This window comes from Tiliqua scincoides, chromosome 2 (assembly GCF_035046505.1).
Source record: "Tiliqua scincoides isolate rTilSci1 chromosome 2, rTilSci1.hap2, whole genome shotgun sequence".
NCBI lineage: Eukaryota > Metazoa > Chordata > Lepidosauria > Squamata > Scincidae > Tiliqua > Tiliqua scincoides.
The window spans coordinates 31,742,451-31,767,593 of record NC_089822.1 but is presented as its reverse complement, the minus strand read 5'-3'; the positions used below and the strand labels follow the sequence as shown (position 1 = coordinate 31,767,593).

General features: G+C 44.7%; 2 protein-coding genes across 2 annotated transcripts in view; one reads left to right on the top strand and one right to left on the bottom strand.

Annotated features, from left to right (window-relative positions):
* Nucleotides 1-925: 925 nt before the first annotated feature.
* HEXB (hexosaminidase subunit beta) lies at nucleotides 926-19,304 on the top strand. Its single transcript, XM_066613901.1, has 10 exons — nucleotides 926-1,009; nucleotides 2,902-3,003; nucleotides 6,682-6,811; nucleotides 7,895-8,075; nucleotides 10,023-10,109; nucleotides 12,981-13,053; nucleotides 14,107-14,281; nucleotides 15,907-15,997; nucleotides 17,694-17,798; nucleotides 19,080-19,304. The coding sequence occupies exons 2-10, from the start codon at nucleotides 2,908-2,910 to the stop codon at nucleotides 19,141-19,143; spliced, it is 1,002 nt and encodes a 333-aa protein (XP_066469998.1). The 5' UTR covers nucleotides 926-1,009; nucleotides 2,902-2,907; the 3' UTR covers nucleotides 19,144-19,304.
* Nucleotides 18,956-25,143, bottom strand: part of GFM2 (GTP dependent ribosome recycling factor mitochondrial 2) — a 26,276-nt gene continuing 20,088 nt past the window's right edge. The window contains exons 17-20 of the mRNA XM_066613900.1: nucleotides 22,835-23,020; nucleotides 21,611-21,726; nucleotides 21,087-21,269; nucleotides 18,956-20,075 (exon numbers count right to left, since the gene is read on the bottom strand). Coding sequence (XP_066469997.1) covers nucleotides 19,947-20,075; nucleotides 21,087-21,269; nucleotides 21,611-21,726; nucleotides 22,835-23,020 — 614 coding nt within the window. The 3' untranslated portion in view covers nucleotides 18,956-19,946. The remainder of the gene's footprint in view (nucleotides 20,076-21,086; nucleotides 21,270-21,610; nucleotides 21,727-22,834; nucleotides 23,021-25,143) is intronic.

Sequence of the window (25,143 nt, the reverse complement as noted above, 5' to 3'; positions counted from 1 at the left end):
CCACTACCAGCTGCTGTTAAGGTCTTCTTCAAGTTTAGATTCGGCTGTCCTGTGTTGTGAGGTTGCTTCAAAGAACTATTTGCAGGCTGCCACCTAAATAATACTGCAGAATTTGCATGGGCTTCTTATGCTCTTCCTGATGCAATTCTGGATGCATTTTCTGGCCAAGTACACGTGCTGCTCAAGTGGCTGCAGGTGCACTGCAGACCACAAAACTTGGTCTCCTAGTTTTTGTCAACTTCTGTTTTTAACATTTGGGTTAAGATGAGTTCAATTACTTTTGAACAAACATGTTTCTCACCTTGGCCATGTGGCATGGGATGGACACATGCCAAATATTGGAAGAATGAATTACGACAGGCTAATTTACTATAAGTGATGCCTCATCTTGAAAGTATCTGTAAATATTTCTACAACCTGAATTTAATACAGGTGTTGTTGTACAGGGAGGCCTTGCCTCCAGAGGATCCTCAGAGCTTAACAGTGAAAAAAGTCACTTCCAGTTTCCTCCATGAAACCGGAAATGAAGTTTTTAATGCCTTATAAGGCATTGGGAGGCCCAGGGAAGCCTTATAAGGTATTAAAGACATCACTTCCAGTTTCACAGAGGAAACCAGAAGGGACTTTTTTCACTGTCAGGCTCAGTCTGGGCTCAGAGGACCCTTTGATTGTGAGGGGAGCAGAGCTGCCTTCAGCTCCAGAGGGTGGGGGGGAGGTGTTTGTTCATATCTGTGATTTCACTTAACCACAGGGGGTTTTGGAACAGAACCCCCGCAGATATGGGGGCATACCTGTATTTGGATGCACTTATTTTTCCTGTGCGTTGTTTATCATCATCTCACTGAAGTTGTTTTGACCACTTGTGAGGCGTAATCTTCCTCTTTTTTGTTTTAAATAGTTCTTTATCAATAATTCAGACATCACTGACTTTCCAAGATTTGCCCATCGAGGGATCCTACTTGATACATCAAGGCATTTTTTGTCTTTGAAGACTATCCTAACCAATTTGGTAAGTTGGCAGTCAAGTTAGGTGCCCCCCCACACACACACTTTCTGTAGTTATTGTTGTAGTCAGTGTCATTGCAGTTGCTCACTTCCTTAGTGAGGACAAATTAGTGTTAAAAACACTTGAGCTACTTAGCAGATATTGTCAGTGACCTAAAAGCTGCTATTTATATGATATGTAAAACTCTGGTTGTCAACTAGAGTGTGATTTAGTTTCCATTGGTGGTTATGCCAGAAGTAGTTTCATAAGCACACTGAGCTATTTCCTTTCTGTGGCTAACCTGTAGTTGAGCAGGAAATGATACCTGGTTTATATATTGTACAATAGGCTGGTTTTAGGGCTTGCATAAAGTCTGAGGCTCATTCTCTAGCATCTCCAGGTGGGTCTGGAAAGGCCCCTTTCTGGAGCCCTGGAGAACCACTGCCAGTTCATGTAGTCAATGCTGACCTAGATGGACCAATAGCCTGACTCAGCAAAAGCTCATTTTGTATGTTATGTTTCCTTCAGAATCAGGATGTAAAAACTGAAATGTTCTGATAAAAATATAAGTTTGGTGTTGGTTTCTCTCTCCACCCCCACCCCACCCCCAGAAAGAGCAGCAAACATTCTAGCTCAGGGATGTCAATCATAAGGCCCAGGGGCCAGATTTGGCCCTTGGAGGCTTTTTATCTGGCCCTTGGGCTCTCCACTGCTGAGCAGTGCTGAGGTGTTGTGCTGAAAGGGCACCTTGCATGATAACTGGGCTCTGCTATATCTTGAAATATGATCAAGTTTTATGTATTTTCTCTACTGTCATTTACAGCTAATATGTTCCTAAGTGAGAAAAAAGTGCTCATTTCTGTTATGACCTGTTTAATGACATCTCTTCCTGCCTAATGACATCGCTTCCGGCACTCAGTAGGCATCATAAATGCATTTTGGCCCGCTGTATGAAACAAGTTTGACACCCCTGTTCTAGCGTAATGTATTACTACAGGCAGAGTGTTGAAGGGAACATTCAACTTGCAGAAGCAGCAATATAGGAATTCCTGTAAGAGACAGAAAATGAGCCCTTCTAGTTTTGGAAGATGTGGCTTTTCCTGTGTGGAGCTGGGAACTCTTCTTTGCTGGTTGATCATGAGCACTTGGACAGCTCTTTGTGTACTATCAGAGAGAGAGAGAGAGAGAGAGAGAGAGAGCATGCACACTTTGTCTTTCTGGTTCTGGCACCATGATGGGCTTTTTAACCCATTTCTGCCCATTCCACAGGTGTACCTATTTGATTCCTGTTGCATATATGCGATTTGGGGCAGAAATGGCTTAACGAGAAGCTTTTTTCCAGACTTTGCAGCTTAAACCAATCATGAGGCAAAGTACTCAGAAACCTTCTTCCAGTGTCTTTTCCAGATTCTGAATTTTATGGGATAGTATTCAGTAGAACACCCTGATCAGATCTGGGAAGGGTGCAGGATTGTGGCACCGGCGCACACCATATCTTATCCCATTCCTGGACCTGTTCTGCCAAAATAGATCAACTTGGACTAGTGCCAGTGATTTTGCGGTCACTGATCCAAGTAAGCCCATTGTGCTGGCTGGTGCTTTCCCCAGAGCAAGTGGATGAATGTGCCCTTACTTCAAGGAGACCTCCAGACTGCAAAATCCCCCCATGGGACACAGCGCAAGACCCGCTGGCACTGCTACATCGGCCCAGGGGAATTTAGTTAGGATTGGGCTGTCAATGTAAATGAACCAGGAACAGCTAGTGAAACAGAAGTCACTGTACATTTTGACCCTGAGCAATGCAGAACATTCCAACTAAACTTGGACCTTGTTCAGTAGACAAATATCCCTCTTGAAAAACGTCCTTGTGATTTGGAAGGTCTCAACAAGCTGGCATCTTGCCTTCCCTGTTGTAGGACGCCATGGCTTTCAACAAATTCAATGTCTTTCACTGGCACATTGTCGACGATCCCTCCTTTCCTTACCAGAGTGTCGCTTTTCCTGAACTGAGTGCCAAGGTGAGTCAAAATGGTGTGGGAGCTTGTGGTGATTACCAGCCTTTTCACTGTTGCAACATTTGATGAACAGCTGCAGGGAAGGAGCAAGTGCAAGGCACTATCGTGATACCTCTTCCTCCTCCTCCTCCCGAGTAGATCAGACTGTTGCAGCACCACCCTAGGCACACCTTTTATAACTTAGAAGATGATCTGTAAGATCCCTCCCCATAGTGGTGAGGGAACTCCTACAACCACAGAAATGCGGTCATGATTGCGGCCCTGTCTCAGGCCTTTAAGGGGAATGGTCCAGAAATCAGCAGCAATGTGATAGGGACAGTCGTAGTGCTGCCACCAGGGAGAGAAGAGTTTTCTCACTAAGGGTCACTAAGGCTGCCTGGAGGGTCTGGGGAGAAATAGTTTTCTTTCTTTTTATCAGCAGATTGGAGCTGCTGGGAAGACTGCAGAGGGAGTGCAGGCTCCCCAGACCCTCTAGAGAGCCTTAGAGACCTTCAGGTCAGTTTATACAACTCTTCTGTCCCCAGCAGCAGCTTGATTGTCCTGATTGTGTTGCTGCCCCCTTCCCTCTCCCTGCTCCCTCCCCTGTAAGTACTAACAGGATTCCCAAGGTCTGAGTAGGACTTTAGGAACCACTGCTCTAGGGTGTACCTGATTTTTCTGAAGCCTCTACATTTTCTTCAGTAAAACCCTTTTTATTTAAGTTCATAAGAAGAGACCTGCTGGCTCTGACCAAAGGTCTGTCTTGTCCAGTATCCTGTTTTCTACAGTGGCAAACTAGTTTAAATTATCCAGGCTTTTCGCCAGTGTTCCTTTGTTTTTCCCCATCAACTTTGTAAGATAGGCAGATGTAGGCTAAGGTTGGAATTATTGTTACATTGCCATCAGAGTGTCTAGTGTTTTACTAAGTCCCTGCCCTGAGGGTCTTGCAAACTATAGAGTGATATAAGGGAGATGACAGAAGAAGAGTAGAATCTGTGATTATTTCATGTGCACGTAGTTAGTTGTGGTAGGGCAAAGGGATGAGGGGTAATGCTGAAGGGATGAAGGGGTAATAAGAACATAAGAATAGCCCCACTGGGTCAGGCCATAGGCCCATCTAGTCCAGCTTCCTGTATCTCACAGCGGCCCACCAAATGCCCCAGGGAGCACACCAGATAACAAGAGACCTGCATGCTGGTGCCCTCCCTTGCATCTGGCATTCTGACATAGCCCATTTCTAAAATGACGAGGTTGCACATACACATCATGGCTTGTAACCCATAATGGATTTTTCCTCCAGAAACTTGTCCAATCCCCTTTTAAAGGCATCCAAGTCCCCCACTACAAGAAGCCGCCGACCCTCCTCCCGCCGAGGAGTACCCTGTATGCGTTCGGATACAGACCCGTCCCCTGGAGAAGGGGTCCCCCCTAGGGGATTGTTTCCCTCCTCTCCAGGATGACGTCCTCCAGCCCGGAGACTTCCCACCCAGGCAGCTGAGGAGTTGCACGCCTGAGGTTGGGACGAAGCCTGATTGTTCCCGGAAGTCTCCCCATGGTCCTTCTCTGCCTGCCTCTGCTTCTCCAGGTCGGCCACTAAGGCTTCAAGGGAGCGGACGCGTTCCCTGAGTCCCTGGAGCTCCTTGCACCGAGGACACACCCATGACTTATGTCCCAGAGGCATACAGTCATACATGTGGCACTCAATGCAAAACACTGGATAGCCCCCACCCTGCTGCTGGCTATCTGACTGCATGGGTTTTTTTTGTTTGTTTAGGGGTACTTAAAACCCTACACTGGTTAGCAGCCCTCTTTACAAGGGAAGAGAAAGGGCAGTGTCTGGGGCCCTGGCCTCCTCACCCTGCTGCTGAACTCGCACAGAGGCTAAACTTGCTGTGCCTCACCTGGCACTTTGTTCCCGAGGCACTGGGTTCCCCAGAGGCCATGCGCCCTTATGCAGAGAGGCTCACGCAGTGGCAGGCACTAGCTTTATACCCCTAGCTGGCTCCTCCTCCCTCTTCCCTGTTGCTGATTGAAAGGGGGCTGGTCTTCCCAGGTGAGATTACAAAAGATCGGGAAGACAAAAGCCTGCTGATGGGCTTAATCTACTCTGCAGGCTCCTGAATGGGGTACTTGGATTTGCCGAATGGGGCTCTTATCAACTCCCAAAGGACAATGCCTATGCTAAGTTGCCCTGGCTGGCTGGGGACGGGCCCTTCCTAGGTGCTTACCCTCCTAATTCAGTTTTCTTAGGCTGGACTGTTTTTAACCTCAAGCTGCTTTTTATTTGAGTTTAAACTGCACTGGTTTAAGAGTTTGGGGGCTTGGCAGAACTTACACACTAAGGTTTAAATCCTGTTTTGCCCTGTTTATAAAATAGACACCAAATGTGCTTTCTCCCCTATTACAATCTTCTTTGTTTAGTTTGGGCTCTAGCTCCCTATCTAAATTATAGCTCCTGCTTTTATTAAGTGTGCGCCTTTATTTATTTATTTATCTATTTATTTATTTATTTCTCTCACCTAGATCCTATGTTTTATTTAGTTTTCCCGTAAATAAAAGTGACTGTACCTTGGACCCTTACTCACGAGTAAGACTCTGCTCCTGCTCAGAGTACACACATATTTATTTTTATTGCCCTCACCTAGCTCCTGTGCCCCAACTTGCTGGATTTTAGACTCTCTCCCTCTGGTTAGATTAGGTGCTAACTTAGGTAAAGTTTAGGTAAAGCTAAACTAAAGGTAAAGCTAAATTTCAATGTAGATTTAAGGTTGATTTAAGGTTAGAAGACAAAGAGTTAGAAAGAGTACACTTACCTTCTCCTTCTCTTCCTCCTCTACTCTTCACAACTCAGGGAGTCTTCCCGTTCCTTCTCCAAATCTCAGAGGTCCACTTGCCTTCTCCTTGCACAGAAGCTAAACTCGCTGTGCCTCACCTGGCACTTTGTTCCCGAGGCACTTGGTTCCCCAGAGGCCCCTCGCCCTTCTGCAGAGGTTATGGCAAAGTGAAAGGTTATGTGAAAGGTTATGGCAAAGATTTGTTTTGAGGAGGTATTTGAAGGGATTGAGAGAGGGGCTTCACAAACAATAGTCTCACTAAGGGGTCCCTGCTGCTGCTGTGTTAATGCCTTCACTTGCTGTGCGGCAGCTCCTCAGCATTTCGTGATACATGGCAATGACCGCAAATGTCACCACTGGATTTCTGGGAATGCCAGTCTCTAACATGCGTGAGTTCAACTTCAGTGGAGTTTGAGCTGTGCAGCCAGGCAGCTTTGAAGGAACAGTGCTCACATGCTTTGGGATTTCCAGGCATAAGGCTGCTGTGCAACCATATTTTCATGACTTGGAACAGTAACACTTGAGTTATATCACTTGCAACTTTATTTCCAGTAGTGTCTGCAAGCCTGCAAGCTGATTAAGGGTACCTGGTTTCCCTCCTCCAGGCCTGCAGAACTTGGAAACCAGGAAGCCAAACACAGGCTGTCAGTCATGTTTGTTGGCACCTGAGAGTTTCGAGATGAGCACTGTTAGCTTGTGCTGAATTTCCAAGCCTGCAGGGAGGCTTTTGAAATAAGCTTAACAAATAATATAGCAGTCCATAATGGGTGTGATATAAATCTGCATTCAGACTCCATCCACAGTTCGCACTTGTTGACATTTTCCTGTCATACGAGTGTCAAATGTTGACCTTTTTTTTTTTTTATAGGGAGCCTATTCATACAATCATGTTTACACCCCCAGTGATGTCCGTCTGGTGATAGAATATGCTCGGTTACGAGGGATTAGAGTCATCCCTGAGTTTGATACTCCAGGGCATACGCAATCTTGGGGGAAAGGTAAGTCATGTATTGTTCTTTTGGCTGTAAGAAATGGTCCTTTAATCCCTACATCCTTATATAGTGAAACCCAAGTACTCGAAATAATTGCCCCACCTCCATTTCCCTTCTTCTGCCTGTGTCTAGATTGTGAACTCCTTGAGGCAGGGACCTGTTCCCCCTCTTTTGCAAAGTGCCCTGCAGAAGGATGACACTCTGTAGCTAGTAATAATGAACTAGCCAGTGAAAAAGTTGCACCAAATATGAAGCCAGCGAAAGTGATTGAGTGCAAATTCTCATTTATTAAGAAGTGTTATTTAAATCCACAGCAGTTCAAGTATACATACTGTAGTTCGAAGTAGCGTTTGTGGTTATGTGGAACAACTGAACTGTTTCTGGTTTGTTTGATTTAGGATTATATTTCTCCTGAAAAGGAGAGGAATGTAGCCTTGAAACATGTTTAATGTTTGCAGTGAATCTGCTCTAGAACTCAGTTATTGATCCCCTTTTTATGTTTTTTTTTTTTTTTTTTGGCTTCATGTTGTTAATAACTCTTCACAGTCCTATGCATATTTACTGAGAAGTTCCCTTGATTTCAGTGGGGCTCACTCACACAGTGGGGCTGCATAGATTGCCACCCTTATCCTTTAACACTCTTGCCTTGTTGGCTCCGTATCACATTTCATGCTACTGAGGTACTGAAAGGTTACCAGTGTGAAGCAGCATAGCCAGTGTTTCTGCCAGTGATTAAAATTTCAGATCCCAGAAACACAGAGAGATGGAAACTGCGCTTCGGTAGCCTTGAATAGTGAACTAAGGACGTTGGTCAGTACCATAAAATGACTCATTGCGTCAAGCATGTTGAAGCCTCTTGTGAGTCACAGTTTGCAGATCTGAAATCTGTAGCAGTTTGATTCACCTTGCTTTCTACGTGTTTAAAAGGGCTTGAAAAACATGGTTTGTACCCTTGACCACCTTGGAAAAAGGTTTGTAATGTAGTCTGGGAATTGTGTTTAAGACATAGGGAATGCAATTTGTCTTGTGTGAAATGACCGGCATCTTCTGAGGATATCTTGTGTGTGTGTTTTGTTGTTTTCATTTAAGGACAAAAAGATATTCTCACACCGTGCTATGACAAAGATCGTCCGAATGGTTCTTATGGACCTATAAACCCCATATTGAATACAACTTACGATTTCATGGCTAAATTATTCAAGGAGATTGGCACAGTGTTTCCTGATGACTACATCCACTTAGGGGGTGATGAGGTGGACTTCAGTTGTTGGTACAGTATGACATTTTCAAATTCAATCACCTAGTAATTTGAAATCCATCTGGTCAGGGGTGAATGAAAAGAAATAAAATAGACATTTTGAACCATTTGAAGCTATGAGAAGGGATTGATCTAAAATGTGCATGTATGAGAATTCCCCATAAAACTGCTTGATATGAAAATTAATATTATCAACTTAACTATCCAAGCACCGTCAGTCAATATTGCACACCCAGAGCTAGAACCAATCCATAACAAACAACAGTGTGTTAAAAAAACTACTGAGATTTTCTGGAACTTACTGTACTCCACTTTAATAGAAAATGTTACCATTGACACATCCCTCTTGGTTAAAATTGATCAATTAATTAAAAAATTAAATTTTAATCTTTTAATTATTTCTGTTAAACTAACATGCATAAAGATTAAATACTGAGATCCCAATATAACCTCTAGGTACACCCCTATTTCAGCTTGTACAGTGTGATGAAGCAAATTGTAACATAGGTCAACATCAGTACAGTTTCTGATGTGGTGGTATTTTGTTGGACTGACTGGGTAGCAGTTTGCACTACATCAGAGGCTTTGTTGGCTTGAGGGCCAAACCAGATAATACAGAGATGTCTGTCCAAAGAGAACCTTCACAGAGCCCTGATTTGTATCAGGTTCATGGTATATGTCCTCCCTGTGGGGGGAGGGTCAAGGGTTTTTTTTAAAGGTGGTTCCATTACAGTTGTCCTCCAGGTACTATTTTGAAGGAATCTACATGTTGTCTAGTTTGGCCCTGACTTGGTGGTTTGTTGGACAAGGTGGGAGGTTTCTTTTGGAAGAGAGGGGCTTAGAAACCCTGCTTGAGTATGTTTTTTCCATCTTAACTATAGATTTCCTTAACTAGATTGGGGCTGAGGTCTCCAGGAAGAATCTTTGCCAGTATGCAAATAGACATTTAAAGAATAAGGCAACTAAGTGGGACTTGAAGCCAAATGAGATGTGCCTTCTGAAACATGCTGTTTGACCCTCCCTGTTCACAGTGAATTGGTAAACAGGAGCTTGAGGAGCCTGATATAGATTGAATCCATGACGTGGAAGGCATTAACGCATTTCCCTTGCCACAGCCTTGATCCTGATTGCAGATCTTGATCCCCTGCAGCTTCTTTGTTACAAAACAAAAACGGTTCTGTAGACATGCTGGGCTCAACACAACATGTTTATAGTCCTGTGTAGCCTGTCCATTGTACTTTCTCCACTTTGACTGAATGGTACCCTGAGCATTCTTGGGAATACAGTGCAACTTCAGGATCCATGGGTTTAACTCACCGCAGATGCCCATGGATGCCTGCGGATACCGGAGTCCACTTTAAAAGCTTTTTTTTTTAAAAAAAAAAAAAGTCTAAGTGCCTTTTTCTACCTTTGTGTGGTCAAACTGTGCGGTTTCCAGCTTCCAGCACTATTTTTAGACTTGAAAAACCTACTTCTGGATTGCACTGAAGTTCCTGACTCCTTCTAGGGTAGCCCCAGAATGCATCACAATGCTTTCAAAGTGGACCCCAGTATCTGCGGTAGACTCCGGTATCCATGGATTTCAGTTTCCATGGGAGGTTTCAGAACAGATCGCAAGGGACTCAGCACTCCACTGATGGACTGTTTAGTCCTTTCTGATAGCAAATGGGTGAGCCATTCTTTAGAAGAGTTCCCCTCCTAAACCTTCATCATCTTGGTGTAGAAAGTCTGGTTGTTGCAGCTTTGGGACCATATTCCAGCCTGAGCCTTCTGTGGTGCTGGTTCCCAGGGTTGAGCAAAAGGGTACCTGGGAGGATTCTGGGATCCCAGCTGGCCCAGTATAGTGCATTGGTCTATATAGAGAACATGAGGAACTACTTGGTACCATGGCATGAGTTGATTTCTGGCATGCTGTACAGTTTGGAAAGAAACATAGTTATGCTTCTTTTTCTTGTATAGGCGGTCCAACCCTGATGTGACAGAGTTCATGAAGAAACAAGGGCTCCTGTTCACTTACGCTAAACTGGAGGGTTACTATATTCAGAAGTGAGTCTTTATCTTTCAAGTGAGCTGCCTTACTATGTTCTAATTATTTAGAGTGCATAAGAACAAAAGAAGAGCCCCGCTGGATCAGGCCATAGGCCCATGTAGTCCAGCTTCCTGTATCTCACAGCGGCCCACCAAATGCCCCAGGGAGCACACAAGACAACAAGATACCTGCATCCTGGTGCCCTCCCTTGCATCTGACATAGCCCATTTCTAAAATCAGGAGGTTGCACGTACCCATTATGGCTTGTAACCCATAATGGATTTTTCCTCCAGAAACTTGTCCAATCCCCTTTTAAAGGCATCTAGGCCAGATGCCATCACCACATGCTGTGGCAAGGAGTTCCACAGACCAACTACACGTTGAATCTTAACTTGGGCTAGAACAGGCAGGATGAGTTGCCTGTACTGCATCCAACGCAGGGTATGTACGGGCTGGAGTGCAACTAAGGGCGCAATCCTAACCGTCACTTAGGCTGGCTTAAGTGCCCCAGGAGGGTCACAAACGTGCCATAAAGCATGTTTGCACCTCCGTGGGAGGAAGCTGCCACTTGTGTCAGTGCACCTGCGCTGACACAAGCAGCGAAGGTAGGCGTGGGGTGTGTGGAAGAGGCGTGAGGGAGGTGTTTCTGGGCAGGGGAGGGCAGCAGATGGGTGGCCCCGGGGGCAGGCACGTGGGGAGCCAGGGGCGGGGCTGGGACCCGGCAGTTATGCTGGATCCTAACCCCCGTCCCCGGGGAGAACAGAGCGGCTTCAAGCACAAACTTCAAGGCACAAACTCACCTTCTCCGGAGCTGGTTTCAGGTCTAGCTAGTCAGGGCACATCCATGAACAGGTTCAACCTGCTCCCAAGTATCTGTGAATGTCTTTTATGGCATATTTGCAACACTTGGGAGCCAGTGCAAGGGACTGGAGCTGGCTTGGGGGTGAGATAGGATTGCTGTGTTAATTGATTTTTACCTGCCTTTCCTCTATGTTTGTGGATGCCCAAGGCGACTCCTTACTTGCCACACCCTACAGGTTGCCCCTATTCAGTTGTCAGCAGTATATGCTTCTCAAGCAGTGTCTCTCAAACTGTGGGTTGGGACCCACTAGGTGGGTCGTGAACCAGTTTCAGGTGGGTTCCCATTCATTTCAATATTTTATTTTTAATATATTAGACTTGAGGCTACAATAATATGTGACTGCATTTGGGGAAAAGTTACAGACCTGTACTTTTAGCAAGCTAGTATGTATATTCTTTTAACAATGATAGTCAATGGGACTTACTCCTGGGTAAGTGTGGGGAGGATTGCAGCCTAGGATTGTTACAAATTTTCCTGCTCAATTATGTCACTTCTGGTCATAACATCACTTCCGTTGGGTCCTGACAGATTCTCATTCTAAAAAGTGTGTCCTGGTGCTAAATGTGTGAGAACCACTGTTCTAGAGAGAACTGAGAACATACCTTGTAACATGACATTTTACAAGCTTGTTACTCACATCTTTGCAGTACTATGCCAGAGTTCAGCGTTCAGACTCAGACTTCGGAGCTGAGCACTGAACTCGGCGTTCAGAGTTCAGACTAAAACGGAATGTCACAATCTGTTACCGAAATAGGTACATTTTCAACTGACTCAAATTGTTAAGTTTGCTCGTTTGTGGCTACATTCTTCAAGAAGAGTAAACTGAATAGTAGACAAGCTGAATTAGCAAATATATTCCACTCCCCTAAAAAAAGGTGTTTTTTAAAATAGTGTTAAAATTTGCGTGCTTTAGTCTTAATACAATATTTTGAACTTGGCACCAAGCAGCATGGCGTTTGGAAGGCAGATCTGAGTAAGGGAGAAGCAAGGGAGAAGTTGTGCAGGAAGGAGAATGTATTAGTTGCTTTGGAAGTTGAATTTTCTCAGCTTCCCACTAGGTTGTTTAATTCAGTCGACTGTCTGACTGGGTCATTTCTTTTTCGATCACCACAATGATGAGGCTGCCCTGCCTTTCAGAACTGTTGTCCTTCTATCCTCACTCATCCAAACGAGGCCCGTGTGCATGTCTATTAAAAGAATCAAGCTGATTTACAGAAATGGTGCATTTTTGGCTCAAGGCAATAGTTGGTCATTTGTTTTCTGAAGTAGTGTGGCATCCAAGACTTCTGTATCTCACAGACACATAAGATGTATGTGAAATGAGATGAGAAGCAGGTCCTGAAATTATTCCCTTGGCTCAATCTCCTGCTTCTTCTGCATGAACACTGAATTCTGAAGCTGCTCAGCAAGTGGTTCCATTACTTGCATAACCATCTTTAAAAATGCTGCTTAAAAAAATACAAATGGGGACCTCCATATCTGCAGATTCCATATCCATGAATTGGCTCAACACGAGTCTCTTGGACCCACATTGAGCCAGACTTGGTGCAGCCTGAGCCCTCCGGAGGCAACCAGAGCTATGCTCTGGTCATCTCTGTAGGGCAGTGTTCTGAAGCCTGCAGAGGCTGTGCGCATCTGCCCATGACCTCTATGGGCTTCAGAATGGCCGTTTCAGTAAAAAAAAAAAAGGCAACCCAGTTTCCCTCAGGAAACTGGAAGTGATATTTTTATGCCTTCTAAGGGAAACCAGAAGTTATAGGGTATTTTTGCCGAAATGGCCGTTCTTAAGTCTGCACAGGCCGCAGGCAGATGCGCATGGCCTCTGTGGGCTTCAGAAAGCCCTCTGGAGACTATTGGAGTTCTGCTTAAAGGGGCTGAAACTGTGGTTTTTGGTATCCGTGGGGGCTCAGAGAATGGATCCCCTGCTGATACCAAGGCTCGACCTATAGTGGTTTTCTGCATTCATTGTCCTTTACAGGTGATGGAAGCATATGATGTATTTGTCACAATTATATCTTTGTACTAGAGTGCTGGACCTGGTGACTTCTCTTAAAAAGAAATCCATAGTCTGGCAGGAAGTCTTTGATAATGGAGTGAAGGTAAGGTCTGAGAGATTGCTCTCTCTTCCCTGCAACAACCAAGGAGCAGTTTTATACAGCTTCCATGGGTCTTTCACCTATACAGTTGGCCCTCCGTATCCGCGGGGGATTGGTTCCGGGACCCCACACAGATACCAAAATCCATGGAAGCTCAAATCCCTTATATAAAATCAAGAACCAGCATGCTATTTATAGAAACACTTACTATGCCATGTGCTGAGAATCTGTTGGAAGAAGGGATCAAGATTTTGCCAGCTGAGAGTGCTTCACTGCCTTGCAAATTCCAGCACAATTGCCTCTCTGTTATGCCAGAATATGCCTGGAGTTGCAGAGTGGGGAATGGGGAACACTGACAAAGCGCTTTGCTGCAGCAGAGAGATGGGATCCTTGGGCTATTATGGTGCTTGGGAAAGCAGCCCCTTGCTCTGGATGCCTTTTCCAACAGCAAGTGTATGGAGCTAGGCAGATCTGTCTGCAGTTTGGCCACCAACATGGCTTCCTCAGGAAGGGATTTCAGTAAGATGGTGGGGGTGGCAAGACTGTTTTCAGCTTCTTCTTGCACCCCCATTGAAATGGATTCAGGAGCAGTTGGGTGCTTGCCCAGTTGGAGGGCAGGCACGTGGCATCTTCTCAGTCTCCCTCCTGCCAGTCCATGCGCTGTGTGTCGCATTACATCGGATAGCTTGAGCTATTCACAGTTGATTAAATCCATAACTGTGGGACCAGCGTATTCGGAGGGCCCACTGTAGTGTGTTCATCTTATGAATTTCAGAGGTACCAAACATGAAGTAAGGCAATCATACCCAGTCACGTCTTTCCACTTGCTTGCCTAGGTAATGAGAAGTCTGTACACCCTTTTCTTATCCTTCTCAACCTCACCTCTGCACAATGCAAATTACTTGAATTGTGAAGCTTGAGGAACCTGCATCACACAGTGCATATGCTGTTGGGGAGATAAATGAGACACTCTTGAGCTCTGTGAGAATGCTTGTGGCTGCTCAAGAAGAATCATCCACATTCAATCTAAAACTCTGTTTCCATTTTTTTTTTCAGCTACAGCCAGATACAACAGTTGAAGTGTGGATAGGAGGGGACTATAATGAAGAACTAAGTAAAATCACAAAAGAAGGACATCAGGCAATCCTAGCAGCACCTTGGTACCTTGACTACATTAGTTATGGCCAAGACTGGAGGAAATACTACTCAGTTGAACCACTAAGCTTCTCTGGTTTGTTGAAGTTTTATACTTGCTATATTATACGGGTGTAACCCAGTTAGAGGTATTTGAAAACAGTGTTATTAAGGGCAATGCATCTCAGAGGTGAGGGAACATATATTCTCTTACTTTGAGGAGGCCTCTGTGAGTGACACCGAACTGCAGGATGCAGCACATGGCCCATTGGCACCGCTATGCCAGTACTGGAAAGCTCTGACATAAGGGGTTAGGATTGCAACCTAAAGCTATAGGGCTTAGGCTGAATCTTACTCACTGGAAACAAACACCTCTACCATAGTTATCATATTTAAGCCCCATCAGTTCCAGTGGATAGTTACTTGGCTTTGCTAGTGTGACCTGCCAAAATAAAATTGATTGGATAGCTTGTATTCCTGTTCACCCAGCTACAAACTCCTGTCACCCAAATTACTTCTCTGGTTAATAGCGAAGGAAGATGCTGGCCTAATCTGTTTGTTGTTGGCATCCTTCAGTCTCGGAAGACTCTGGTATCGCGCTCTGAATGGTGGTTCTGGAACAGTGTCCTCTCCAGTGCGCAAAGCCTGGGTAAAGTAGGTATGGAGGATAGGCTGTTACCCATGCAGCAAATCCCCCCTCTCCACGTCGCTGAAATGGTCCAATGGAAAGGCAGAGGCCAATACGGTTGGTTCCAGCGGCGTTGCAGGAGTTGCCAGAACGTGACTGTGTTCAGCCATGAACTGCCTCGGGGACTCTGGCTCCAGATTTTGCCTCGAGGTTGACTCCTGAAGCCTTTTCCTTAACTGGATGTAGCCACAAGGCAGTGGAGGTTTGCGATCAGAGTTTTCCTTCTCTCAGATGAGCTGCCTTCCCAGGCTAATGAGTCCCATCTACCCAGTGGCTGTTTAGTCGCCTCTTACGACAAGTACAGCCAAACTGAGGGCCTATTCTTATCCCCAGCCCCCAGGGGAATCTGTTTACAGTGAGATAAAACACTCAACTTTTTTTGATAAGATCTGCAGTTAGTTAAAAATTCAGCAGAGTTGCAAAGTAGTACAAGTGGGACTTGGGTATCCACAGGGCTCTGTTCTTAGACTCCTCGCTGATACCAAACATCGTGGATAATCAAATATGTGATTATCAGCCCCTTTCTTGTTCCAGTCCCGTCTGGAGGAGTTTCTGAAACCTGCAGCGGCAGCACACATCTGACTGAAGAGGTGAAAAAACACCACTTCGTTTCCTGAGGGGAACTGGAAGTGACTTTGCCATATAAGGCATTCTGAGGCCCTCTGGAAACTGGAAGTTGTGTTTTTTCACCTCTCTGGGCTGTTCGGAAGCCCGCAGAGGCTGTGGACAGATGCGCACTACCTCTACAGGCTTCAGAAAACCCTCCAGAGGGGACCAAAGTGCAGCTCTGGTTTCCTTTTGGAAGGCTCAGGTGGAGCTGAGTCTGGCTCAGTGTGGATCTGGGGACCCACGTTAAGCCAGATCCACAGATGAAAAATCCACAGATAAACAGGCTTCACCTGTAATACTAATTTTGTTCTGCACAACTCAATCCTAACAGTTTTACCTAGCTGAAACTGTAAAACTGTTCTTATATCAGACCTGTGTTTTGAAGTATTAGGTGAACAAAACTTTTTTCTTGTCCTTAAATGCAGGATATAAATCACAAAAAGAGCGGGTACTTGGTGGAGAGGCCTGTCTCTGGGGAGAATATGTGGATGCAACAAACCTGACACCAAGACTCTGGTATGGCTGTTACTTCTTCATCACAAATGCTAATGGTCCTGATATAATCTTATCAGAACTGATGTCTGGTCTCAATACCAACAAAACCTTTCTCCAGGTTTGAAAATAATTTTCTAGTGTGTCCTAATACCCCAAAACAGAGCTTTGGTAGTTGCAAATACAACCTGGATTGGTACATTTCCTCATCCCTTGTGGAGACTGCATTGTATACAGGTTAAAGCAAAGTCAGAAGACATGGGGAGGAATAAGGGAATAAGGAATAAGACATGGGGAGGACATGGGGAGCACAAGAGTACATGTGCTTCTACCAGCATTTCAGTCACCTTCTGTGACTCAGGAAAAGGCTGGTAATTTCCTGACAACCATAATCATTTAATAGTTTCTGTAACAAAGCAGAGGTATGCAACTAAATAGACCCTTCAGAGGGTGGAAAATACTCCAAGACCTCCGATCATGCAACCTACATCATTATCTGCTACAGAACAAACAAGCGGAACCTGTTTATGTGTGTGACTTCCGTGCTGTGACCCATCTCGATTAAGAAAAAACGAGTTGTGCTAAATTCCATAGAGTTACGCAAATACCCTGCAGCCTGACACTTGGGGCTGGAAGGAAACTAAGGCAGCTGTTATCAATTCCCTCCCCTCCGTACTCAGCCTCCCCATTGCCAACTGTCACCACTGCTTTCACAAGTCCAGTCCTATGCATTTCAACTCAGAAGTAAGCCCCATTGTAGTCAGTTGGGCTTACTCCCAGGAAAGTGTGGATTGGATTGTAGCCTAAATCTCATGCTTTGGCTTGCTGGGAAGACTTGCTTGCTGGGCTGTTTTGTTTCTGTAGGCTGGAGCACAGAGAACCTACAGAACCTACAGAACCTGCACCATCTCAGTCTGAAGGGGGGGGGAATTTGGAAACACTCCCTGGGTCTTTTAAAGCAATCCCCTCTGTTGCTACCCAGGCACCTGCCCCTGTATGTGTGTGAGAAAAGGAGAGAGAGAGTGCGAGTGCGCTCCACCTTGTTGCATGTGCTCTGGCTACAGAGGTTCCCCCCCTTCCCCTCTTCTGCCTTGGTTGGCTCAGGGACTCCAGGAGTCTTACTGTTCCTTCGCAAGGGGAACCTCTTCCATGGCTATTTCCCTGCCTGTTTAAGGCGGAGCCTTTTTGCAGTGTTTTGGGCTGCCTGACACCAGCAAAGGGCAAAGGAGGCAAAGGTGTGTCCGACTTTCAGTCCCCCCCACCCCATTTGAGTTGAGACAAATCCAAAGATAAAGAATCCATTGATAAATAGGTTGCGCCTGTATATCTACATTAAGGGACAATTGTAAAATTATGGATTCTCTTTGCCCCTTTGTGTGCATATGTAAGAACATGAAGCAAGATTACTCAAGCTCTAAATGCCCAGAACTTTTCAGAGGGCAAAGGTTTGTATTTTCTGGGCAGAACAATGTTTCTCTGTGATATGGACATCAAATATGCATTTTCTATGTAATACATAATTGAAATAATGTGACATGTCTTAATGCTGGATATCACATTCTTCCAACTGGCTTGTCTATGTTTAGAGGGTAGTGGATTCAGTTTTAGGAGAGAGGGTGTAGACTTAATCTAATTTTTTAATTTGTTTGGCACTTCAAAATGTAGTTTAATTGCAATGGAAACAGTAAATTCATTTTTTTAAAATTTGTATATTAAACAGGCCTCGGGCAAGTGCTGTTGGTGAAAGACTCTGGAGCAGCGAAAATGTGACAGACGTTGATGATGCTTATGCCAGGCTTACTCAACATCGTTGTCGCATGCTTAGGTAAGAAATAGAGGTAATGCAATAAACCTCATTGAAACAGTGGGGCTTACTTCTGAGTTGACATGCATAGGATTGTGCTAACAGTCACTAAACATTCTTTAGTCTTGCTGCAGTACTATTGTCTTCCATCAACATTTTTGGTGCAGTAACTAACTTTGTTTTATATATGTTTTGATATCACAGTGATCCCAAGCACACTTAATTCTAAGGCAGGGCTTGTCAAACTGGGGCATCGTGACGCCCCCAGCCTGTGGGTCCTGGCCTCTGCCCCCTTAAGGCGTGGGGCAGCCTGGAGGCAGCGGTGCGATCCCCAGGATCGCACTGCTCAGGGGGCTGCAGGAGCTTGGGTGCACTTACCCAAGCCTCCTGCAGCCTCCCCAGGGTGCGGGGAGCCTGGTGCGAACCTTTGGCAGGGCTCCCCACAGCAGTGAAAGTGGAGCGATCGAGCGCCACTTCCGCTTTAGCAGAGGTGGGGCGCGATCGCTCCGCTTTTACATTCACTGCTGTGGGGAGCCCTGCCAAAGGTTTGCACCAGGCTTCCCGCACCCTGGGGAGGCTGCAGGAGACTTGGGTAAGTGCACCCAAGCCCCTGCAGCCCCCTGAGCAGTGTGATCCTGGGGATAGTGCTGCTGCCTTCCCCCTGCTCCTGCTGCCTTCCCCCCCCCCAAGCACTTACAGTGGCTCAAACGCTCCAGAAGAGTTTGAAAACCACTGTTCTAGGGAGTTCACTTCTGTATGCAAAAGGGTAAAATAAACTTCTATGCTTCCACTCTTTATATGTGTGAGAGCAGAGAATTGAGTTCCCTTTAGTATTTGTTATTTGCAACTCCACCACTGCCACTCCAGTATTTCATGGTTGAGACTGAAACACAGGAGGGGTTCGATTCATTTTTGGCTTGAGGCAATTCCTGTTCAGTTACCTCTACAAATCCAAATGATTTATAAGCCATCTACACATGTGGTAATAGCTCCATAGTAGCAGTTTCAACTATAGTGATTCACACGACTTCACAATAGCCTCATAAGGACTAGAGCCTATTACAGCTCCTCTAACTTCCACAGAGCATTATTCTTGGTGTTGTCTTAATTCAGACTTGATTTTTAAGTACAACTTGACTTCTTCACATCCGTTGTGCAAAGTGTTCACTCTTATCTAGAAACAGGATCCAAAAAGCACCTCTCTCTTATTTAACAAAGTGGTTCAGTAAACCTAGTTAAGTGCTGGTTTGTAGGATACTTGTTATGTGAAAGGTATAAATCATAGTTCTCTCTCTACCACAGGCGCGGAATAGCAGCTGAGCCTTTGTTTGTTGGATTCTGCAGATATGAAATGAGAGACACTTGATCCTCACACCTGGAGGAAGACAAGACCAGTAGTGCCTTTTGGGAAAGAAAACCTACATGTTTAACATTCAATATTTTCACAGGAGTGTATTTTTCATTTTGAAATGCAGTAATTAGAACTCAATTTTGCACAAATTAGACAAAATAAACTTCTTTTAATGATTTGTGTAAATGGAAATTGATTTTTAAAATCTGACTGGTGTATAATTAAATATTTCACTACAAAATAAACTATTCAATTACTACAGCTCTCAGCACAGCAGTGGAAAGAGAAAGCATTCACGGTCTATCAGATCCCTCATATACATCCTGCTACTTAAGCTAACCAGGAGGATGCTAACCTATATACCATAGCATGGAAGAGAATAGCAGACAGGAAAGGAGAAAGGGTCATGCAGGGCAAAGCCAGAACTGTGTGATTAAAGGGTGTGCATATTCCAAGCAGAGGACTAGGTCTACATGAGTGAAAAGGAAAAAGGGCTGGGTGAAAGCACAATATGGCTTGGGTAGTCTATGGCAAGGCAAGGACTGTGCCCTACAAATTGAGAGTTACACCTGACATTTTAGAAGGGATTCTCATGTTAGCAGGCATGGCACTGGTGCCTGTTTTTACACTGCATGAAAGATGCCATTATGAATTGTTTAAGAATGAAATACATTTTCTGTTTTCAGGTATTTGCAGCAAGTCTGTGGTTCTGTCTCCAGTTTTACTTCTTGAGTAGCAGATATCTTCAAAGTGTAACTTGCCAATTATTTTGTACTATTAGTCCCATCTCAGAAGCAAATCTGCATTTATCGCTGATGCTATGCCAGACCACTCTTCTTCTGAAGCAGAGCAGTTTGTTCATGAGGGCTCATCACTTGGTAGCTTGCGAACTCCAGAGTAAATGTGGCCGAGCCAGATGTCAAAGAGCGCAGAACTGTTGAGTAGCCCTAGGCCAAAAACCAAGATATATATATTTAGTAACATATCAAAAGACCAACTTATACAGTTTGACTTACTTGGGAAGAAGACTACAGAGCCACAATACAAAGCAAGGGGGGGGATGTGCCTGGACCAGTGAGGTAGTTTTTATCACTAAGATAAAATCATTACCACCACAGCAGCACAGCTGCTACTTTCCTGGAGCTGCTTGAGTCTTTCTGTTTACAACCACTGAACTTGTGCTTGCCTGGAGCATCCTTGCAAAGCGTGATCCTTTGAACGTCACTGAAGCAGAACCACTGAATTCATAATGAACCACCAATTGGCTGCTGAGAGTCCTGCTGTGTGTGTTCTTTGATCTCTGATGGCAGAAGTGAGGTGTGTTCACAACAGCACACGACCTCTTGCTGTTGTTCACTTCTGCAGGCAAGAGGTGGGTTTAGGGCAAGTTCAGCTCAAAGGATCACACTTTGCAAGGCCACTCCAGGCAAACACAGAGACCCGCACGACACCCCAGGAACGTGGCTGCCTTGCTCTCTGCTGATGGGGGAAGATGCAGAGGACCGACCTGTTGTAAATGCAGTCTGCTGTTAAGAAGCTTGTTAAGCAATGCACAACTGTATAAGGCAACTTCATATGTTAGGTAAGGATAGGAGCCATGCTGCTGTTGCAGGTGGTCCTGCATAAAAATGAGGCGTAAACCAATCCTGTCCTGTTCACAACAGACTCAACCTAAGAGACCTCCCTTCCCTTGGGAAAAGCTTCTTGATTGGCTGTGAGGAATGTAAGGGGAATTTCACTTCATTATAATGGAGCTTCTCTACCAAAGCAGTCTCAGCCCACTCAAAAAAGTTGTGTCCCACATTTCACCAGGGGCAGCTATAGCAGTTAATTATTTCATACTTCTAATAAAGGCATGTCTTTTTTGTGTAGGTGAATTACATAATGTCCCAGAGTCCAGAGGTACTTGAACCTACACGTTTAACATACTTTTGGTTTCCACAAACTTGCACACATACCATCATTTCTGCTAGTGGAACTGATGCAAGCACAACTTTGTCGTCAGGGCGACTCTGAATTTCCCGAATGCTTCCTCTCCTCTGTGCAAGATCACCAAGTACTGCACCAAGGTGATGGTCGCTTACTGTGATTTCAAGGTTCATCACAGGCTCCAACACTTGTTTATCAGCTCTCTTCAAAGCCTAAAAATTTTTTTCAACATTCTTAAAACCAAAATTATCTTCAGTGCAAACATCAAGAAGTTAACATAGTATACAATACAAGGGCAGCTTGTAAAGGCAAGAAAAAAAATCATGCACTATGGAAAATAAAACAAAGGTAAGTAAACAAACCAGAGGTACAATATTAGCACAAAGAAAAGAATGAATGAACAGAAATGTCAGAATACATTTGGTAGCACCCAAAAGATTTCACTAACAGGCTACCATCAAGGCAGAGTTTTCAACTAAACACCATCTACACAGCAATAAACAAACTTCCTGGCATAAATGCCCTGGCCAAAACTAATTGGTTCCCCTCATACCTTTTGCATGCAACGAGAAACACAAGCAGAAACCATTGTCAGAGACGTATCAGAATTTGTGGCCACCGCATTCACTGTCACTACTACATCTTGAAGGGGGAAGCCCAGACAGGGCCCTAAAATGGAAAATAAAATCAATGCATGAACAGCATATAATGAACTTTTCAAGGTAAAGTCCTGAAGACAACATTTACGAATTCCCACCTTAGTACCTGACCATCAGTTGAATGGTACTTAGCACTAGTGACACGATGCTGTTCTAGGAGCATCTGATGACTGTAAATGCAAGATGTGACAAATACAGCATCATATGGTTTGTCAGGTTAAAATTCCTGTATCATAGTGAGGCTCTGTCTGAGGTTCATACAAAAGACCATGTCAGTATCTTTTTTGTTAGTGTTACAAAACAGGCCCTGGGAGCGGGGAGGGGCTAGCCCCTCCCCTGCTAGCTCCCTGTTCCTGCACAGGAACGGCCAGTTCTGAGCATTAATTTTCAAAAGGCAATATTGCGCTACTTACTGGGAAAAGCTCTAAGCTGTGATATTTCAGTCATTTGGGAACATACACAAAACCTATATAAATGGGAATGTAAAGGGCTAGAGCAGAGATTCTTAACATATGCATCCAGTGTCTTCCCAACAAAATCAGCAAGTTCCATCACAATGCTATGAAAATACGAAAGGCAAGTTTAAGAGCTGCAGAGTTCAATGGAAGACACTGATTGAAAACCTCCTTCATAATGTTCAATTACAACATGACTTGTTTTTAAATCTACGCAGTGTTTCTCAAACTGTGGGTTGGGACCCACTATGTGGGTCATGAGCCAATTTCAAGTGGGTCTCCATTCATTTCAATATTTTATTTTTAATATATTAGACTTGATGCTACCATGGTATGTGACTGCATTTGGGGAAATGTGACAGACCTGTACTTTTAGCAAGCTACTATGTATATTCTTTTAACAAAGATAGTAAATGGGACTTACTCCTGGGTAACTGTGGGTTTGATTTCAGCCTAGGATTGTGAAAAATTTTCCTGCTTGATGATGTCGCTTCTGGTCATAACATCACTTCTGTTGGGTCCCAACAGATTCTCATTCTAAAAAGTGGGTCCAGGTGCTAAATGTGTGAAAACCACTGGACTATGGAATCAAATATGTCTAATACTTTTGCTTTGGATTTCACATTTGGATTCAATTTAATCAAAAATAAGGCTCTTTTTTACCTTGAAGGTATGAAGTGTGAACTCCATTTTCTATGGCTTCTCGAAGGTCAGGCTGAATGGAATCACAGATATTTTCAGCATACTCAATGACTGGTACTGTTGCTGATGTGTCTCCTTCCCATGGTCTCACTCCTATTTGTGCAGTCACCTGGTGCCGTTTCTCTCCGATAGATCTGTCCAGTGTATCTGTGGTAAGATGAATACAAGGACTCATGCCAGGCAGTGGTGTCATTAGGGTTTGTGTCACCCCCATGATGGACATCCTCCCTTTCAGTGGGCAGGGCAAAAACCTGGACGGTGGGCGTGGTGATATACCATCTCCCCACCCCACTGGTTTCTTGGCCATTCCCTTTGACAGATAGAGATATTTCACAGTGGTTTCTTTCTTTGCATTCTACTGTAAATTACGCATCAAGTGGTATATAACAGGAGGGTATAAATGGGCAACAAAATGGCAGATGCGCTTCAATGTCAGTAAGTGTAAAGTCATGCACATTGCGGCAAAAAATCAAAACTTTAGATATAGGCTGATGGGTTCTGAGCTGTCTGTGACAGATCAGGAGAGAGAACTTCGGGTGGTGGTGAACAGGTCGACGAAAGTGTCGACCCAATGTGCGGCGGCAGTGAAGAAGGCCAATTCTATGCTTGGGATCATTAGAAAAGGTATTGAGAACAAAATGGCTAATATTGTAATGCCGTTGTACAAATCTATGGTAAGGCCACACCTGGAGTATTGTGTCCAGTTCTGGTCGCCGCATCTCAAAAAAGACATAGTGGAAATGGAAAAGGTGCAAAAGAGAGCGACTAAGATGATTACGGGGCTAGGGCACCTTCCTTACAAGGAAAGGCTACAGCGTTTGGGCCTCTTCAGCCTAGAAAAGAGACGCCTGAGGGGGGACATGATTGAGACATACAAAATTATGCAGGGGATGGACAGAGTGGATAGGGAGATGCTCTTTACACTCTCACATAACACCAGAACCAGGGGACATCCACTAAAATTGAGTGTTGGGAGAGTTAGAACAGACAAAAGAAAATATTTCTTTACTCAGCGTGTGGTTGGTCTGTGGAACTCCTTGCCACAGGATGTGGTGATGGCCTTTAAAAGGGGATTGGACAAGTTTCTGGAGGAAAAATCCATTACAGGGTACAAGCCATGATGTGTATGCGCAACCTCCTGATTTTAGAAATGGGTTATGTCAGAATGCCAGATGCAAGGGAGGGCACCAGGATGCAGGTCTCTTGTTATCTGGTGTGCTCCTTGGGGCATTTGGTGGACTGCTGTGAGATACAGGAAGCTAGACTAGATGGGCCTATGGCCTGATCCAGTGGGGCTGTTCTTATGTTCTTATGGTATTATTCCTACAAACTGCAATTTTAGCAATTTTGATCACTAGTGGGGTCACACACACACACACACACACCCGGTATCACCTTACTAACAACTTATTGGATCCATGCTGCGTCATAATAACATCTCATTGGCTCTTAGAACAACCAGTCTCATTGGTCCGTTTTGAATTAAAGAAATGTACTTTTTAGTTATGTAAGACAATTGCATTTTTGTTTTCTGGTTTTTTTATCATAACTTTTGACAGAATGGAGATATTTCACTCCAGTTTTTTTAATAGCAGTCTGCTGTAAAGTACACATCAAATGGTATATAACATGATGGTATTATTCCTACAAACCGTGATTTTAGCACATGACCCCGGCAGTGCTCATCAATCCCAAGTGCATGTCACCCCATGTAGGCCATACCCAGTGGCATCGCTGGGAGGGTGCAGGGGGTGTGGGCCACACCAGGTGACACGCCGGGAGGGGTGACGTGCCCTGGGGGGTGATGCGCTAAAATCGCGGCATTAGGAGCTACCCTGTCATGCCTTACACCGTTCCATGTGGAATGTCCAGCGGAATGCAATGCAAAAAACAGAAAATAAATCGCTCCTTTCCTTCAAAGGTTATGGACAAAATACCAGAAAGAAAAAAATGCATGGAGCCCTATGGAAAGTGAAAGTGAGCCGTATCGCGCGTAGGCGTACTTGCCACAGTCCATCGGAAAGGGCAGGCTGAGAGGAATCCACGGATACCTGAATGTGTCCCAGATCCACCTGTGACCAGATCCAATGAATGCAGCCCCCCAAAAACACAAAAGGGAGGAGGTCCCACCCAAGTGCAGTCTATTGAGCCCTATGGAAAGCGAAGCAGCCTCACTGTCGCATTTACTTGCGAGTAGGCAGACGTGCCTTGCCTTGTGGTCAAGCCAGGCAAAGGGGAATGTGAAGACACCAGAATGGTCCCGATCCAAT

What these genes read in the sequence shown, in the direction of transcription:
- HEXB (XM_066613901.1), top strand. Translation starts at nt 2,908, where the DNA reads ATGGCTTTCAACAAATTCAATGTCTTTCACTGGCACATTGTCGACGAT. An exon ending in TTCCTGAACTGAGTGCCAAG is followed by an intron (nt 3,004 to 6,681) that starts GTGAGTCAAAAT and finishes TTTTTTTTATAG; the next exon opens with GGAGCCTATTCATACAATCA. An exon ending in GAGGGTTACTATATTCAGAA is followed by an intron (nt 10,110 to 12,980) that starts GTGAGTCTTTAT and finishes TCTTTGTACTAG; the next exon opens with AGTGCTGGACCTGGTGACTT.